The sequence below is a fragment of the Elephantulus edwardii genome, unplaced genomic scaffold (genome assembly GCF_000299155.1).
Source record: "Elephantulus edwardii isolate Elephantulus edwardi_28Jun2011 unplaced genomic scaffold, EleEdw1.0 scaffold00278, whole genome shotgun sequence".
NCBI lineage: Eukaryota > Metazoa > Chordata > Mammalia > Macroscelidea > Macroscelididae > Elephantulus > Elephantulus edwardii.
This window is the reverse complement of record NW_006400028.1, coordinates 204,129-223,367: the sequence shown is the minus strand read 5'-3', so window position 1 is coordinate 223,367 and position 19,239 is coordinate 204,129. Positions and strand designations below refer to the sequence as shown.

At 41.1% G+C, this 19,239-nt stretch overlaps 1 protein-coding gene across 4 annotated transcripts in view; it reads left to right on the top strand.

Annotated features, from left to right (window-relative positions):
* SCN8A (sodium channel, voltage gated, type VIII, alpha subunit) overlaps nucleotides 1-19,239 on the top strand; it is a 352,497-nt gene that overhangs the window by 314,680 nt on the left and 18,578 nt on the right. For all 4 annotated transcript variants that reach the window (XM_006900213.1, XM_006900211.1, XM_006900212.1 and 1 more), the window contains 5 exons: nucleotides 2,964-3,248; nucleotides 6,685-6,738; nucleotides 7,274-7,411; nucleotides 9,767-9,871; nucleotides 12,658-12,928. In XM_006900213.1, the coding sequence (XP_006900275.1) occupies nucleotides 2,964-3,248; nucleotides 6,685-6,738; nucleotides 7,274-7,411; nucleotides 9,767-9,871; nucleotides 12,658-12,928 (853 nt within the window). The remainder of the gene's footprint in view (nucleotides 1-2,963; nucleotides 3,249-6,684; nucleotides 6,739-7,273; nucleotides 7,412-9,766; nucleotides 9,872-12,657; nucleotides 12,929-19,239) is intronic.

Genomic DNA, 19,239 nt, shown 5'->3' with positions numbered 1-19,239 from the left:
TTCTTTGCTTTACTCTCCTCCATAGTAATCATTCAAAAAGTTTGCTGTGCTATTACATTTTTTGAGAATATTTCATAGTAATGCTATGAGACATGCATGCATTTTTGTTGATTGTCAGTACACAGTTGTCCATTAAAGCCATGTTCCCTCTGCCAGATCTTAAAAGCTAATTGACAGGTTTTTTTAATAATGTTTGGCATTGCAGAAAAGACAGGAATGCTGTAAGGATTAGTATCCGTGGGAGTTTTCTTATCACTTAGATTTCTATCAATTGCTAAGTAAAAACTTCTGGGGTTGGGGGGGAGAAACTGTCCAAATTGAAAGGATCTAGGCTTGGGTAATATCAATACTTAGTTTTTAACACTTTGGTCACAAGTAAGTGTACACTAACCAGAGAGTTGCTAGAGAGAAGAGATCAATTTATTAAGCAACTACCCAAGGACCTTTGAGTTCTTGTTTCTTATTTATCTGTAGTGTGGAAGTGTAGGATCAGAGAGCACAGCTTCTTGCCCTCTTGATTGCTGAGACTACTACTACAAACACAACTACATAGAAAGTGCAGTTAAATAATTTCTATAACGTTTCACAGCTTATCAGCTGATGTTCACAGCAAGAAAAATTATTAGTTTTATCAACTCTTAATTTTTATTCATAACATTAACTAGACTAAGACATTTTTCCTTGATTATGATTTATAAATGAAATTCTATTTGCATCTAATAAATGCACTGGATTTTTATGTCACCAGAGCAAGGCTCAGTAAGTACTTTTGTATATTCATTGGATTTATCAGTATAAAAAAATGCAAAAAGTTTGCATAGTCAACTAAATATAACCCCATATCTAACTGTAACAAAGACATAAGACTTGTCAGCGTAGGTGTGTATAGAAGACTTCTGGAAGAAAATAGGTTCTAAATTGAGGCAAAAAGCACTACTCCTGGGTTTCCATTGGTGAGGCACAGTTGTGGTGGATAGAAGACCATGGTCTCCCACCTAACCTCTGCTTCAGGAACCTGTCACATAGATTGAGTCTTTGAATCTTTTTACCTTATTTGCTCTCTTATTGTTTAAGGAATGATTATTCCATTTGTGGACCATCCTCCCTTTGCCTGTTCTTTTGCACATTTCATTGCTTTTTGGTGTTCCCACCAAAGAGTGCACCACTGCAGATTGAGGAGATAAAATTCAAATTTGACCATCTGGCAAATTTGATAACTAACAAATAACTACTAATAGCATCATCCAAAATCGCTTTGAGGATTTTTCCAGATTTCAGATATTCTGGCTTTCCTTGCATTAACAGTTGACTTATAGCCCTTTTATACTAATGACAGTGCTATGAGAAGAGATTTCTTGGTCTGAAAATTAAGAAATAACTGCCTCTCAGTCTACAGTAAGGCTTTCATATAGAAATTGAAGAAACACAAAATCAGTACTTTAAAAGAATGAGTCCTTAGCAAAATATCACTGCAGTTTTTTAAAAAAAAGAAACCAACAAAACAAAACAAAGCAGACCAGATTAGATAGCTCTTCTTAGCTATATGTTCCAATGAGGGACATTGCATTAGGCAGAAACAGAAGGAAAACGTAAACCTAAGGAGAATTCCAAATAGAGCCCTTGTCTGCCCCCTAGTGTTCTTTCTACCTCATGACCCTATGGGTGCTGTGCTAGTGGACCTCTCTTGCGTTGAAAAACTGATGCAGGGACACCTTCTATAATATTTGAGAAGATGAACTTTTATACCTAATGTCTTATTTCCATTTCAGTAATCCTGCTATGGTGCTAGGGAATACTTTTTTCATTCTAGGGTAAGCTTTTGGGACCTGAGTAGTTGTGCTTAACACAGCAGCATCAAATAAAGCTCAGGGCAGAAGGTGGTATATTAGCTCCCAACTTTGCTGGCCCGCCACCTGAAATTGTTTTGGGGTGTTTTTTAAGCCCTTTAAATCTCTGAGTGAAAACTGCTCCATCAGTAGAAGTATGTCTAGCTTCTCTCATCTTAAGTGTGAGGCAAAAAGTTAAAGCAACCTACAAACATTGATTCCTGAGAGGTTTTCTCTTTGCTTTCTCATCCCCACATTTATTGTAGTCAGTTATTTTTATTAACTATATGCCAGTATTTTAGTTCCAATTACAGTTATCTCAGCCCCCCAGAAATGTAAAAAAAAAAAACAACCCTCCATAATTACTATTTCTAATACATTGTGAAGAATCCAGTCAAGCCCTGGAATGGGCATTAACTAAGCCGTCAATGTGTAGCAGCTGGTCTGCCGGCAGGGCAGCGATTCTGAGACTAAAAATATATATAGCCAGTGGGGGTGGGGGGGAGACTGAAAAAGAATAATGCACTGAGTGAAAAGCACATCTGTTCAGATTTATTTTATAGTATTTGGTAGAGGGAATATAGCTTTTTTTTTCTTGAGCCTGCAAAATATGCATGCTCAGCGACTGCCTGAAATGAGATAACTGGCCTTGCATAGTCATAAAATGTACTTTACATACCGTTGGCTGCTAACCCAAAAGGGCACTTCTCTGTGATTTTGATCATGCATCTTGTTTTGCAGAGGGGGAATGCCTATTGAAAGACAATCAGTGAGCTTGACGTTTCTCCAGTTTTCTAACGGGATCATATTTTATGAGTCAGGGAGGAGGAAAACTGGGCTAAGAAATCTTTTTTTACTGTCCCAGGTTGCTTCCTAGAGAAAAGACCTAGGTCAGCCTGGATAGGGGAATTTACAGTTCTTGAAATAAAAATGTGGTTCTTGAAATCACCCCCAAAATACTAGTCTTAAAAATCTCAAAAGGTTTGGCCCTCCCTATGGCTCTGTCCAATTACTCCAAGGGAACGCATTCCCGTAGTCAGAGCAAGCCCACTCGGTGTCATTCCCCTCCTGGAAATCAGAAGAATGTGTTTGCTCCCACTTCCTCCCAACACTCAGCAACCTCCCCTTCCAACGCAGGTGGTGGTGAATGCCTTGGTGGGCGCCATCCCCTCCATCATGAATGTGCTGCTGGTGTGTCTCATCTTCTGGCTGATTTTCAGCATCATGGGAGTTAACCTGTTTGCGGGGAAGTATCACTATTGTTTTAATGAGACTTCTGAAGTGCGATTTGAAATCGAAATTGTCAACAATAAAACTGATTGTGAAAGGCTCATGGAAGGAAATAATACAGAAATCAGATGGAAGAACGTGAAGATCAACTTTGACAACGTTGGGGCAGGATACCTGGCCCTTCTTCAAGTGGTAAGTATTGTCCTTTCTTTAGTCCCTTGAAATTCAGACGACTAACAGAAATCCCATTTGGTTCATTTTCAACCTTGCTTCTGGAGTCAGGTTATTCTTAGCAAACCCAAGATAGCAGTGTCGTTGCTAGTTCCAGGAAAACATCTTTCCAGAGTACTTGCTATTTTCTATAAGCTCTCACCCAAAAGAAGTCTTCCCCCCACCCCCTTATTGTTGGCAAGGCAAGAATATAAATAGCAAAACATATACCCTTTCAACAGTTCTAAGTGGTCAAGTCAGTGCCATTGCTTTTGTGGTTCAAGTCATGCAGCCATTTCTTACCCTCATTTTCTGAGTTGTTCTTATCCCATTATCTGCCTTACTAAACCAAAGGTTCCCATTTCGTTTTGAGATGTCATGTGGTGCTGGGCTGATCTGATCTCATATAGGGTGTGGGTGTGGGGGAGGGTGATTTAGGTAAAACCATACAGTTTGTTGTTGTTGTTATGTGCCGTTGAGTCACATGTGACTAGTAGTGACCCTATGTGCAAGAGCCCTAAACCCTGCTCTATCCTATGCAAACCTCACTGTCTCTGAACACCTCCCCCCATAGCCCTAGTGATTGAATCCATCTCATCCAGGATCTTCCTCTCCTGCGCTGTCCCTCCACCCTACCAAGTATGACATCCCTTTCCAAGGACCAGTCCTTCCTTGCAACATGCCCAAAGTATGTCAGATGAAGCTTCAGAATCCTTGCCTCCAAGGAGCAGCCCAGTTTCACCCTCTCCAGGACAAATCTGTTTGTTCTCCTAGCAGTCCATAGTATATTCAGCACTCTACTCCAGCACCACAGCTCAAAGGCATCAATTCTCCTTCTATCATCCCTAGTCCTTGCATTCTTTAAAAATCATGATGTCTTTCTTTGTGTTCAGAATCAGAGTTTTGCTTAGGAACGAGTAAAAATTCGTACAGCATAATATATTTGCAGAGAAACTTTCTCTGTGTCAAAATGTTAAGAGGAAGAAAAAATTATAAAACCAACTCATAAAGGGGAAAAATGTGATGGTAAATCAAATACGAACAGAGCAATCCTCCATAAAAGCTACACTAGAGTTGAATAAGGAAACAAGTATAGCAAAGCTATGATGTTGCCACTAATGTCACATCAACCTGGAGAATAAAGTATTAACTTAGTGCATCATAGCAAGAAAGTATTTTATTGTCATGATGTTGGTAACTAATTCTCTTTTTCCTGATTTCATTCAACCCATCCTCTTTTTTCTTTATATTATATATCATATTAAACAACCTAATGCAATGCAAGCTTCCTTGCAATTAGATAGATGTACCTTTCAGACAGTATTAGCCATGTAACTTTGGACAATTGTGAGTTCTTTTTTCCTTATCTATTAATACACAATATGTATTGTTCACAATCATTGAGAAAAGTTATGCCATTTTATCCAAAGATCTTAGCACAGTGCCTCACACATAACCAGAACCAGTCGCTATGAGGCGGAGCCCAACTCAGGGCAACCCCTTGTATGTGAGAGAACCATGCTCCGTAAGGTTTTCAGAGACTGGTTTTTCAGAAGTTCATCGCCAGCTTTTCTTTCAAAGACCTCTAGGTGGACTTGAACCTCCAGTGTTGCAGCTAGCAGCTAAATGTGTTAAGTATTTCCACCACCGATAGCCTAGTACATAACAATGCTCAGGTAATGGTAACTATTGTTATACACCTGTATCTTGCAGTTGTTGAGAGGATCACATGCAATATTGTAGGAGAAGCCCTCACCCAACCTTACACCTGCTAAGTGTTAAATGCTGACTGGTAGTACAAGGCAAAGTAAACTGACTCTCATTAGTAGTTCACTTCACCTTAAACTATTTGTTTTTGTTGCTCTGTACCACCAAATCAGAACTGACTCTCAGTTGACCCTCCAGCAGGTTTCCAGAGGCAGTAAATCACACCGGAGCTGACTGTCCATCTCCCATAGAACAGCTGACAGATTCGAACTGCATGTCTTTGAATTGATAGCACTACTCCTTGCCACCAGATTTTTAGTGGCCTAATGGTAAAAACCTGTGCTACAATTCCAAAGGCACATGGTTCAAATCCACCGTCTTCTCCTCCTGCCTCTGAAAACCCACTGGAGGGTCTGCTATGAGTTCCTACCGACCTGACAGCACGCAACAACAAAGCAATTTTCTTGTTCTATCCCAGTTCAAGAAACAAAGTATACCCATAAATTGAATCTGAATTGGAGCAGCTCCAGGAAACACGTGTCCATCATCCAGCCAATCAAACACTGGATTCAGAGCCAACATCAGATGCAAGGCCCTGTGCTAGGCATCGCTAAGGCCATTGGCCGACTAAAGGGCTGTCTGTGCTCAAATAAAGCTTAGAATCTTGTTGAGTTACTAGAACTATAAACACAGCATGAAGAGTATTAAATTGCTTATTCATATTTATTTGTTGTTATGTGCTGTCAAGTCTCCTGCTACTCATAACAACCCTATGTCCAACAGGTCTGCAGCCTGCCCTGTCCTGAGCCAGTCTCACTGACTCAGACACGCCTACCCCTGTTGCCACATTTATCGTGTCAGTCCATCTCATCTGAGGTCTTCCTTTCCTATGCTGTCCCTCCACCCTTCTGAGTATGATGTCCTTCCCCAAGGACCGGTCCCTCCTAGCCACGTGCCCAAAGTATGTGAGATGGAGCTTCAAAATCCTAGTCTCCAAGGATTAACTTGGTTTCACATTATTTGCAAAATCAAACTATATATTCTAAACTGTTAAACAAATACACAATTGTTGGTACATGCCATTGAGTTAAAACCAACTCATAGCTGACCCTCCGGTGTGTTTTCAGAGGCTGCAGATTGCACAGGAAATTGCCTATCTTTCTCCAGTAAAGCCACTGGTGTTCCGACTATAGCTTTAGGTTTGTAGAACGACCCTGTACCCACTAGGCCACCAGAGCTCCCTATCAGGGCTTAAACCTGTGCATATTAGTAGAGGAAAGTCCTGACTTTGTGTTTTTTAATTTGTTTTAATGCAGCCATGAATTTTTCAGATCCCTGGGTTTTAGCACTTTATAGTAGAGGAATAAGCTCTAAGCACCCCTCAGTCAGTCGATTCCTGTCAGTCACTCATAAGTAAGAATTTTCTTAACTTTACGTAGCCTTACTAGGCCCATTTTTAAGGTCTATTGTAAAATTGTTGATCCACTTACCTAATTGTCAACATATTTATTTGCCAAACCTTGAGGTTATTTTTAAGTACTTATACAAGGTCCCTTGGGACCTGTAATAACAAACAGGAAGTTTGATATCCAAGTGAAGCTTCACTTAAACTCCCTACCTGTGTTTTCACTGAACCTAAACCTACCCTTTTGGGGAGCCTGCCAAGATCCCACCCTTAACAGTCAGACTAATGCCAGACTCTGTTTACCAGGCGACCTTCAAAGGCTGGATGGACATCATGTATGCGGCTGTCGACTCCCGAAAGGTAAGGCTATGCATGGTGAGAACACACTTAGCTGGTCCAGAAGCAAGCAGCTTAGCCAGTCCAAAGATGGTGAATCTCCTCAGCAAAGCAGGAAGGGAGGGTGGAGAGGTTGGCCTTCCTGTTTGGACCTTTACTGCGCCGTTCATTGACACTGGATCCTTTTCCTCCTCCAGTAGGTCATCTTGCTCTTACACTGTTGCTCGATGACTGGACTGTTGGCTTTAACCTGGCTCCACTCGTGCCATCTACTCTTCAGTCCCCACTTTAAAATAAAAGTGTGGTTCCCAGCAGACACCTCCCTTCCTCTTGACTGTATGATTTGCTTATTTCCCCCATATATTACTGCAAGAATAGCGCCTTCTCAGGGTGGGGACTGCTGATGTGAAGAAGACACACAGAATCTAGGACTCCCCCACCCAGGTTGGTCAGCAGCATGAAGGGTCTGAGTTCAGATTGATAACTGTGGAGGTGAGGGCCGCCCACCTGGTCCCCAGGCTGGGAGCTGACTCCCCTTTTCTCTCCTGACCTTTGACAGGTGGAGGAGCAGCCGAAGTACGAGGACAACATCTACATGTACATCTACTTCGTCATCTTCATCATCTTCGGCTCCTTCTTCACCCTGAACCTGTTCATTGGTGTCATCATTGATAACTTCAATCAACAAAAGAAAAAGATAGGTCTCCTCCCCTCCTTGCCTGTGGTCAGAGATCCACCCAGATGAAAGCCACTTCTGTCCCTACTGCTATAACTGAAAGAGAGAATCCCTCTCCCTTCCTCTAAACTCCACATTGTCACCTCACTGTAGCCTTAGCCCTGGTGTATATTAGCTCTAGCCAACTCTTTTCTGTTACTGCAACACTGAGGTTTTGCCTCCTGCCACCCAAGGAAACAATCTCTTGGAAACCATGGTTGGAGTGGAAAGGCGGAAATTTTATTATGTATATAGGAGATAAAGAGCTTCCCAACCCTGCCTCTCTGTCTTGGACACTGCAGGGACTTCTGTATGGGCGGGACAAGACAGCCAAGTGTGAGAAGCATTCATAGTATCTTGTTTTGTTCTGATCGGCCACCTGATCCTGGACTGTTTGGCCTGGTGTTAGGAATATTCTCGAGATAGCTGCTGCTGTTCACAGGTTGTGGCTTATGAGGAGTAACTCACAGCAAAATGTTATAGGGACAGGCTGGAAAGGACCACAGGAGGCTTTAATTTGCCTCTTTATCCTGCTGTAGGGGACATGGCCCGAGTAGGGCAGCCATCCACCTTCTCTATGCAGGAGACAAGAACATAAATGCTGGGAAGGGGGCGTTGAATGGGCAAAGGGATTACTGCCTGCCAGATCTTCAAATTTATATAGAGATAGATAGATGATAGATAGATAGATAGATAGATCAATTGATCAATCTCACTGGTGGCCTAGTGACAAGAAGCTGTGCTGTAATCCCAAAGGCTCATAGTTTGAATCTACCAGCTGCCCCGAGGGAGAAAAAAAAATGGGCATTCTTTTTTGTATGATTAACTGTCTCTGACAACTCACCGGAGGGGTCAGCTATGGGTTGGTTCCAACTCTAGAGTACACAATATATTTTTATCTATATTTATCTAGATCTCTATCATCTGTACACACACCCCCCACAGTCCTGCTCTGGTCAATAAAGGATCTTTTGGAGATACAAAAACAAAGAAGGGCTTTAGTTTGATAACTGCTGGAGTAAAACAAAGCCCCCCTTTTTTTTCCTAGTCTTACTAATGCAAGACATACATTTATTTTTAAAGTGTTAATCTTACATTAGTGCAGGGCTGTTATTATCTCCATTGCTTGTAAAAGAGTGTACTTGTGTCTGGGGAATTATGAAGTGTTCGTTTTCTTTTCAGTAGTGTTTCTATTGGGGCTGTAAGCATGTGCTTATCCTATGTCCTAGCCATCTTTTGGTTCTGAAGTCTGTTGATGGTTTGAGCCTTGAACCAGAGGGAGGAGGGGTCAGAGAGTGCCTTCTGTGATGGGGGTGAAGGGAAATAGCCTCAAACCAGAGAGAGGAGAGGTCAGTGAACACCTTTCATGGTGGGGTGAAAGGAAAGAGCAGGGGAGCAACAGGAACACCTGCGCTTGTTATCAGTGTTAACCCCCAGACATCATCACTAGACTGATAGTTAAGAATATTTAAGATATCCTCCTAGGGAAACTGCCTTCCATATCCTTTGTCCAAGGCAAATTGAGAAGATTACTCTTATCCTTCATTTTTAAGTCTGTCCCAACAAATTCTAAGACACCCAAATTGTTTTTTGTGCTAGAATTTCTTATTTTTTAAAATATAATTTCTAGAATTTTATCAGGAAAACAGAACAAAAACAAAAAAAAAATCAGGAAGTCTGGTGGTCTAGTGGCAAGAAGCAGTCCTGCAATCCCAAAGGCACTCAGTTTGAATCCACCAGATGCTCTGATGGAGAAGGAGGGGAAATCTCCTGTGTTGGTGAGATCTGATTCAGTGGCACATAACAAGGGAAAATAAATACTTTTAAAAAAATATTTTTTGGGACCATCTTCACTATTGACCAAAACCAAAAGCCAAACCCATTACTGTCCCATTGACTATACACATAGTGGCCTATAGGACAAGGCCGAGCTGCCTCGCAGGTCTCCAGGACGGTATGTAAATCCTACTAGAAACAGAGGCCATGTCTTTCTCCTGTGAAACTACTGTGAGTTCAAACCACCAGCTTTCTGGTTAGCAGCCAAGTGCTTAACCACTGTGCCACCAGGACTCCTTCCCCTTTCCTACGCATTCTGTAATCGGATAGTCCTTGTCCTTTCTACCTATGGACCAGAAAGTCCGAGCTGAAGACAAACAGGAATCTCCTTGAATTAGAATCATCCCAGGCCTACTTCACTCTGGGGTAACCATTAGTCAGATGGATTCTTTAAGAAGAAAAAGAAATCAATATCCTTCAGTTTACAATGTCACCCTTAGGTCTGCTCCCTTCTCGCATAAGAACCAGTTGTAATTACCTGTTCTCTTTTTCCTCCTTTACTTTGGAGGTCAGGACATCTTCATGACTGAAGAACAGAAGAAGTACTACAACGCCATGAAAAAGCTGGGCTCCAAGAAACCACAGAAACCCATTCCCCGGCCCCTGGTAAGCACATCGTGCAGGCTGAGGGCATAGCAAGAATCCACATGGAAAGAATATCTATATACTTAACAATGAATGATTGGAAACCCTAAGTCTCTGTAAACTTTCATTAAAATTAATTTTTTAAAAATGAATATCTATGTTAATGAAAAAGAGGGAACAGACAAGTGATTGCTTGTTCCACGCTCTCTGATGTTCCAAGTTCCCCATCCAGACAAGTAGAGTGTGGGAGCAGAACAAGGAATAAGGTATAGAACAGTTTTTACATCATCCCTTTACCTTGCTTGTTGGGAAGCAGCAAAGAATCGGCATCTTTCCCACATTGGCTCTGGCCCCGACAAAGGTGTTTAAAAGAGAGCAAAAAGTTATTAACAGAAAATGAAATGCAAGTTGATTTCTTTCCTCTATGTGTGAGATAGGATTTTATTTTCTCAGATCCTCTACCCAACTGGTACGTCTTTCAGGATGTGCTTAGAAGGTGCACTAATGCTTCTGGTTATTTGTGGGAGCAATAGAGGGGGTGCCTTCAGAGTCTGGGACCTAGATCTCCCCTTGAACTGAGCCTTTTCTACAGCAGGTGTGTAGACTGAGATTCTATTGAGGCCTTTTTTCAGAGAAAAAGCTGCTATGCTCCAAAATTAATATACCAAGATCCCTGCAGAACCCTTAGAATAAAGGCTCGTCTTACGAGTTTGTAAAAATAAAAGTCTAGATGCTTTGCTTCTGTCAAGGGTGGGGCTCCTGGAGCATTCTCCCCACTCACTCTCATGCCCTGCTCTCTGCATAACTGCCTCAACAATTTCTGGGGAAAGGAAATCCTAGGGCTTTGAAACCATTTGGAAACCATAGATTTAAAGTAGTCCTGAAAATATGCCTACTTTCTTAGATAAAGAAAGAGAATTTCTATATGTTTCTTCAATATTACAGTTTCCATTTTGTGACAGTTCTGACACTAAAATGGAAAAGAAATATTAAGTTCAGAAACCTAAATGTATTGTCTTCTACACTAAACTGTAAGAACTTAGTGAAGTAAGAAATATTAACAAAGACTGATTATTAGGAAAAGAGGACAAGTGTTTTTTTTAAATGTAGTGTAATCTTGTGGACCATATGGTATATTTGTTACAATCCAATTGTTTGTTTATTCAAGTAATTATAGATTAACTACTATGCACCAGGTTTGAGGTATAGAGTGTTGAACAAAATTTAGATAATGCTGTTGAGGAGTTTAGGGAGTTCTGGTGGATAATGGTAAGGTGTTGTGTTGCCAACCCAAAGGCATGTGGTTCAAATCCTCCAGCAACTCTGCAGAAGAAAGATGGGCAGTTTCTTCCCATGAGATTTACTCTGCAAATCTGCTGGGGGGTGATCAGCTATGAGCCCAAGTGCTCTAACAGAAAAGAATTAATTTGATGGGGGGAAAAAGAATAGTCACAGAAAACCTCTGAAGAGTATTTGTTTGAGTGGGTGAGAAGGAACCAAAGAGCTAGGAAAAGAGATTCCTGGGGAAAGAAACAAAGCTGTAAAGTCAGAGGAGCTGAGGTGGCCAGGCACTGATGACGTAGAGGAGAAGCCACGAGAGGAGTGGGTGAGAGGCATTTCTAAGCTACATTAATATATAAATATTTTGTTGCACACCAGCTACTGAATGGAATGGCTAAGTAGGAAAATTATGTGATCCATTTATATTTTTATAAAATTCTTTTTATTGATATTTTAAGGAAAGTTTATAGAGAACTTGGACTTCAATCCATTCATTGTTGCACATTTTCCTCCCTGCCCCCCTTCCCCCTGAGATTGCTTTTCTCTTTGAAACAAAATTATTTCCTTGTTCTTCCCCTCCCCCAGTCCACTTTACTATGCAGCTCTTATCCTGGACTCTTGTCATGCCAGTAATCTCCCTCATCTAGTTCAATGTCATGTACATTATTTATCCCCTCTTCTTAGCTTCCCTCCAACCCTCATGTCAGTCCTGTTTTATAACAGTGGCACTCACTATGCAGTATTTGTCCTTTTGTGATTGAGATATTTCGCTCAGTATAATGTCCTCCATGGTCACCCATTTTGAATTATAGTTCATGAGTGCAGTGTATTTCAGTGCTGCATAATATTCCATTATGTAAATATATACCACAGCTTCTCTATCCATTTGTTTGCTGATGGACATTTGGGTTGTTGCCAGCTCTTTGCTATCATGAACAAAGCAGCAAGAAACATGGGTATGCAGATATTTTTATAAATTTTTATAAATGAGAGACAAGGAAGTGTATGGAAGGGATTTATTTAGGTCTGCTTTGAACATGTTCTATCTGAAATGCTGATGAGTCACAAGGACAGATGTCACGTAGGCAATGGGGTAGACAGCACAGGAGTTCAGAGGAAAGGCATGGGCTGGAAGAGGAAGAACTTGAGAAGTGTAAGAACATAGATGTTATGCAAGCAGAGAAAAGGTGCTCTCCTGGGGCAAAAATAGAGAGCCAGGAGCGATCAATCAAATTAAGGAAGAAATGGCTAGTAAATGAGAGACTGAAAAAGCCAAGCCAAAAAGGTAGGAAGAAATTCAAAAAGATAGGACATCGTAGATGTAGGAAAGAAGAGTAGACATTTTAGAAAACTTTTTTTGAAGTAATGTTAAAATCTATCTCTATCGATGCTTCTGGTGGAGTTGCAAGAGGAATGGCCATTTTATTTACAGAGGATACTTTGATTAGTGGGATAGAAACACTCTTGGGTCTGCTTCAAAAGCCTTTCATAAATCCTGTTTTATCTCTCCTTCCTTCCCTCCAAAGAACAAAATCCAAGGTGTCGTCTTTGATTTTGTCACTCAACAAGCCTTTGACATTGTTATCATGATGCTCATCTGCCTTAATATGGTCACAATGATGGTGGAGACAGATACTCAGAGCAAGCAGATGGAGAACATTCTCTACTGGATTAACCTTGTCTTCGTCATCTTCTTCACCTGTGAATGTGTACTCAAAATGTTTGCCTTGAGGCACTACTACTTCACTATTGGCTGGAACATCTTTGACTTCGTGGTGGTCATCCTGTCCATTGTGGGTGAGTGGGGCACAGTGGCAGAGGGAAGGGGCCCTGGCTGACGCCAAGGACAAGAGTCCTGGGAGAACAACCAGTGACACAAGGTCTGAGGTGCAGGTCTCACCCCTTAAACCCATGTGTGCCCCCAATCCATCACCTGGCAAGTTAAAAGGTCTATCAGATTTGACTGAGCATTTTGGAATAGTAAATACTGTCAGGAGACTGGAGAAGTGGGGATTAGATTTAATTCTCAGATTCAAGGAAAGATGTTATTTTAAAATATTGCCATGTTGTTCTTATTATGTGTTGTGGAGTCAACTGTGATTCATAGCAACCACGTGAACAGCAGAACTGAACCTTGTCCTATATTCTGCTGTCTTAACCATCTGCAACACACCTGAGCCCATTGTTACACTTACCATATCAGTCCATCTTATTGTGGGCTTTCCTCTCTCACGCTGACTAAGTGTGATGTCATCCTCCCAGGACTAGCCCCTAACAACATACCCTATGTGTGGGAGATGAAGTTTCACTATTCTTGCCTGAAAAAAACACCCTGGTGTCACTTTCTTCAGGCCAGACCTGTTTGTTTTCTTGGCAGACATGGCTGCCCTGCTGTTATTATTGCTAGTTCTTATTGTTGCTATTACCATTGAATCAAGTACAACCAATAGAGACCATATGAACAACAGATCTGTACTCTGCCCTATTCTGTGTCATCCTCATCATCTCGGACACACTTGAGCTCATTGCTGTGTCAGTCCTTCTCACTGAAGGTCTTCCCTTCCTTCGCTGACTTTTTGCCCCTCCAAGCATGATGTCCATCTCCAAGAAGTAGCCTCTTGGCGAGCTCTGGTGGCCTAGTGGCAAGATGCTGCATTGCAATCCCAGAGGTGTGCGGTTCAAATCCACCAGATGCTTTGCTGGAAAAGGAGGAACAATCTCCTCCTGTACCAGTCAAATCTGATTTGACGGTACACACACACACACACACACACACACACACACACACAAATAATAAAATTTTTTTAAATTAAAAAAAAAACAAGAAGTAGCCTCTCCTAGCAACTTGCCCAAAGTATTTGAGATGAAGCTTCACTGTCCTTGCCTCCAAGGAGTGATCTGGCTGACTTTTTCCAAGACATACTTGTTTATTTTTTTGACTCTCCGTGAGAAATTCAGTACTCTTCTCCAGCACCACAATTCAAAGGCATCAAATCTTCTGGTCATCTTTGTCCAATGTCTTGCTCTCAGCTGCATACCAAGTGATTGAAAAGACCATGGCCTGAATCAGATGCACCTTAGTCTTCAATGCATCATTGCTTCTCAGTACTTTGGAGAAGTCTCTGACAAAAGACATTCCCAATACAATACATCTCCTGATCTCCTGACTGCTGGTACCAAGAGTGTTGATTGTGGATCCAAATAAGATGAAGTTATTGACAGTTTCAATCATTTCTCTGTTTGTCTTTATGTTGCCTATTGATCCAGTAGTGAGGACTTTTCTATCTTCTTAATGTTGAGATGCAATCTATACGGAAGGCCTTCGGTCTTTTGAAGCAAGATATTGCTATAGTATACTCAAAAAACCCTCGTTTCCATCAAGTCAGACCTGCCTCCAGACCCTCCACTGGGTTTCTGAGGCTATAAATCAAATCAAATGGGAGACTTCTCATCTGTCTTCCTCAGAGCCACTGGTATATTCAAACTGCCAGAGAGGCCTGGCTTCTGGATTAATAGAGAAATTCCCTAGGAACAATACCACCAGAGCTCTCTAAAGTAGATGTAAATATAAAATTAAAAATGGAATGGCAAGATTATCAAATTGATTATTAATTAATTAATAAAATGTTGAGGGTAATGGTGACAGTAGTACTAATGCTGATACCTCTGCATACTTAACCATATGCCAGGTACAGTCAGAGCTTCTTCATCTATAAACAGCCCAGGAAGTAGGATGGTTCTTACCCTCAGTAGGTAGAGGTTCAAGGCACTCAACTAGGAAGTAGCAGAACTGAAGTGGAGGTCAACCTGATGATAAATTCTGGCTTTAATAGTGACTGTGTGGTATTTCTCAAGCTGAAAGACTCAAATTTAAGACTCAAGTTGCAAGACTGAAAGTGCGATGGGAAAAATTTTAAATGATCCAGGAACCATCAAAAGAAGATGGAGGGAAGGCACACACATAGTCACTCTACCAAAAATGATTGGCCGACATGGAATAATTTCAGGAAGTACCATATGAACAAGAGCCAGTGATGATGAGGGAAGAAGTTCAAGCTACATTGAAGACATTGTCAAAAATAAGGCCCCAAGGGAGCTCTGGTGGCCTAGTGGCAAGAAGCTGCACTGCAATCCCAGAGGTACACCGTTCGAATCCACCATATGCTCTGCTGGAGAAGGAGGGACAATCTCCTCCTGTACCATTCAGACCCGATTTGACGGTACACACACAAAATATAATTTTTTTTAAAAAAAAAAGACTCCAATAATCGATGGGATACCAGTTGACATGTTTCAAGTAAAACATGCAACCCTGGACATGCTCACCAGTCTGTGGCAGGAAATTTGGAAAACAGCTACTTGGTCAACTGACTGGAAGAAATTAATATTTATTTGACCCATTCCCAAGAAAGGAGATCAAAAAAAGTGTGGGAATTACTAAACAATATTATTCATATCACATACAAGTATATTTTGCTGAAAATCATCCAATAAGAGCTAAAACAGTACATTGAAAGGGAACTTCCAAAAATTCAAGCTGTGTTTAGAAGTGTCTAATAGCACTATGGATGTCATTGCTGATGTCATATGGATCTTGGCTGAAAGCAGAGAATCCTAAAGAATATTTATTTGTGCTTTATTGACTATGCAAGGACATTTGCCTGTGTGGATCACAAAGTGTAGCTAACTTGGAGAAGAAAGGAAGTCACAGAACACTTAGCGGTGCTCATGTTAGACCTAGGCCAAGAATCTGTTGTCTGAATAGAGCAAGGGAACACTGCATGGTTTAAAAATCAGGAAAGATACATGTCAGAGCTATATCCTTTCTCTTCACCTGTTCAATTTGTATGCTGAGCAAATCATTTGAGGAACTGGACTTTATGAAGAAGCATGTGGCATTAGGATTTGAAGAAAACTCATCGACAAGCCTGCATTATACAAATGACACAACTTTGTTTGCTCAAATCAAGGAGAACCTGAAGCATTTGCTGCAGAAAATCAATGACTACAACTTTCAATGTGAATTGTACCTCAACATCAAGAAAACAAAAATTCACATCATCGGGTCAATAGGCATGTCCATGATAGATGGAGAAAGTACCAGCAGTCAGGAGATCAGGAGATGGATTACATTGGGAAAGTCTGCTGTCAGGGACCTCTTCAAAGTCCTGAGAAGCAATGATGTCCGTTTAAAGACCAAGGGCACTTGATTCGAGCCATGGCCTTTTCAGTCACTTGGTATGTATTTGAGAGCTGGACAGTGGATAAGGTGACAAAAGAATTAATGATGCTTTTGAATTGTGGTGTTGGAAAGGAGTACTGATATCCCATGGACTGCCAAAAGAATAAACAGATATGTCTTGAAGAAAGTGCAGCCAGAATGCTCCCTAGAGGCAAGGATAGTGAAGCTTGGTTTCCAATACTGTAGGCATATTGCTGTGCTCAGGCCTTTCGTTCACAGGGTCGCTATGAGTCATCTACGACTTGACGGCACCTAACAACAACAGCAACAGGCATATTGCTAAGAGAGGCTCTTCATTGGAAAGGGACATCATGCTTAGAACGGTGGGGGGTCAATAAAAGAGAGAAAGACCCTCAATGAGACAGATGGACACAGGGACTGCAGCAGTAGGGTCAAGTGTGTCACAGATGATGAGGATGGCATAGGACAGGCCCGGGTTCAGATCTGCTGTTCATAGTTTGTGAATTGTACTCAACTCTCCAGCACCTAACAACAACAACATGTGGCATTTTGCTTCAACCTAAAGACATGTAAGGGGGTGATGTTCTAAATGACAGACAGGAGATGCTGCCCTGGAGAATGCCCTAAAAAGAATTTACTTTTGCTTTCCTAAGATGCATCTCTGATGGTAAAACTCTACCATGGTTCCAAGTAGGTTTGATCGATTTATGTAGCAATGTTAGAGTGCTTGAGACCTGTGGGAACCATCTCCTGTGGCAGCCTGCATTTAGCAGGATACTGTGTTCTAGAAGGCAGCTGATTCTGCCCTCAGCCTGAACTACCTGCTAGTTCTGTCCCCCAGAGCAATATTTCCTAAAGTGTGTTGCTATGTGGAACACTAATACCCCAAGTGTCTCAATAAGAATCCTGTGATCAGATTACTTTGGGCAGGACTGCACTGCCTTTTACAGTATCACAGTGCCCATTAGCTCATAGAAGGCTCTAGAATTCCCTCAGTAAGGAACTTGATTAACATGCCATTTGACCATGTTATCAATTGAATGATTAAAAAAATATGTGTGATAAATTTTAACCTCTGTTAGGATTGTAACCTGTGGTTAAAATTTCATTTAGGAATAGAGGTTATCTTTGTCATGTCATTGATACATGATTCATGTAAAGTTGTATCTTAGTCTCTTTTGAAATACATAAAATCCTCAGTTCCCATTCTAAGGTTCTGACTTAAGTACAAACCAACATCCATATTAAAAATCCTGAATAGATATAGTGATTCATAACAACAAACAGGCACTACTTTGTGACAAACACTGAAACATTAATTGTTCGTGTAGTATTATGTTAAAGATGCTTCAGTGTATCTAGAGGTATTTCTTTAATTTTTAATGCCTCAAAAGATACACCATATACTAAGACAAACAATTGACTGACATTAGATACTTTTCTGAATCATATACAAATTTGTCTTAAAGACAGATTTAGCAATAGACTCATTTGTAATGCGCACACACACACACACACACACACACACACACACACACCCCATATAAAAAGATATTAAACAAGTGAGCAGAAGGTAATTGAGGTCAGATAGCTGCGAGTTCTCCAAGGTGCCAGGAAAGCATGAGCGGAAGGACCTTGCTCCAGTGCCCAGACAGAGAGAGCCTTCCCTAGTCGCCTCCCAAACTGAAAAATCTATTCCTTTGGTAAAGCCGTCCACTTAAGAGTATTGCTGTTGTAGGAGCACTGGGTGGCTAAGACAGAACTTGGTCCCAGAATGGGGTGCTGCTCTAACAGATACCTAAACTGTGGACGTGGTCTGGGAATTGAGTCTTAAGGTAGAGACGAGAGGATATTAAGGTACCTAATAGTGGACGACTAGAAGAATGTACTTTTACCTTGCCTGTTGGCAGAATTATGGACACTGAAGGGAATTCTGCTAAGGGCTGGGAAGAAAGTCAAGAGGGCTGTCAGGAAAGTCTCTTCTCATTATAAAGGATACACGTGTGACACCAGCAACAGAATGTGCTGGAAATGTGGATGTTAAATGAGCTTGAGGTGAGGCTTTGAAAGAAAATTATGAACATGTGATTGGACAGTAGAGGAAGGGCAAAACTTTGTTTTTATTTGTTCTCTTTATTTTTTCAATTGTAACTTGAGTAAAAGTTTACAAAGCAAATTTGTTTCTCATTCCATCGTTTATACATATTTTGGTCTGTAACATTGATTACAATGCCCACTACTTGACCACACTCTTCCCAATTGATCCTTGTGATTCTCATTTAGATTAGTGTCTCTACTCTTCTCGCCTTTTGAACTTTTCTTTGAGAGAACGCTGCCCATTTGCCCTTACTGGTTGGTTATTCTAAGGAGTCAGTACCTTCCTGGTGTAACTGATCACCTTATGTCTGTCTGTTCTTTGAATGAATGGTAAGCCTCAGGTGAATATTACTCTAGGCTTAAAAGCTTAATAAGGGCCATGTTCCTAGGGATTCCACCTGTTTCTATCAAACCAGTCAGGCTGTTTTTTCTGTGTTTTGGTTTTGTTCTTCTGTATTTCCCTCCACTTTACCCAGAACCTCTGAATGTGATCCCTTTTAGGGGATCAGCCATGGTACCGGGCACCATCTCATCCTTCTGGTCTCAAGTTCATTTGTGGAAGTTGAGGTTCACATGGACCATTAGCTTTTGGACTAATTGTTTCTATGTATGTGTGCTTTTTCTTTCTTCTTTGTTCCATGTAGGGAGAGACCAGTCGTTTAACCATAGATGACTGCTTGCACATTTAAGACAGACAAGTCAATGCTTTTTATGCCACAGCAGAGAACTTGTTTAAATTATGTTTAAGTGTTTGGTAGAAGATAGAACTTGTGTGGGGGAATTGTTTACTAATGAAGGAATTTTTTTT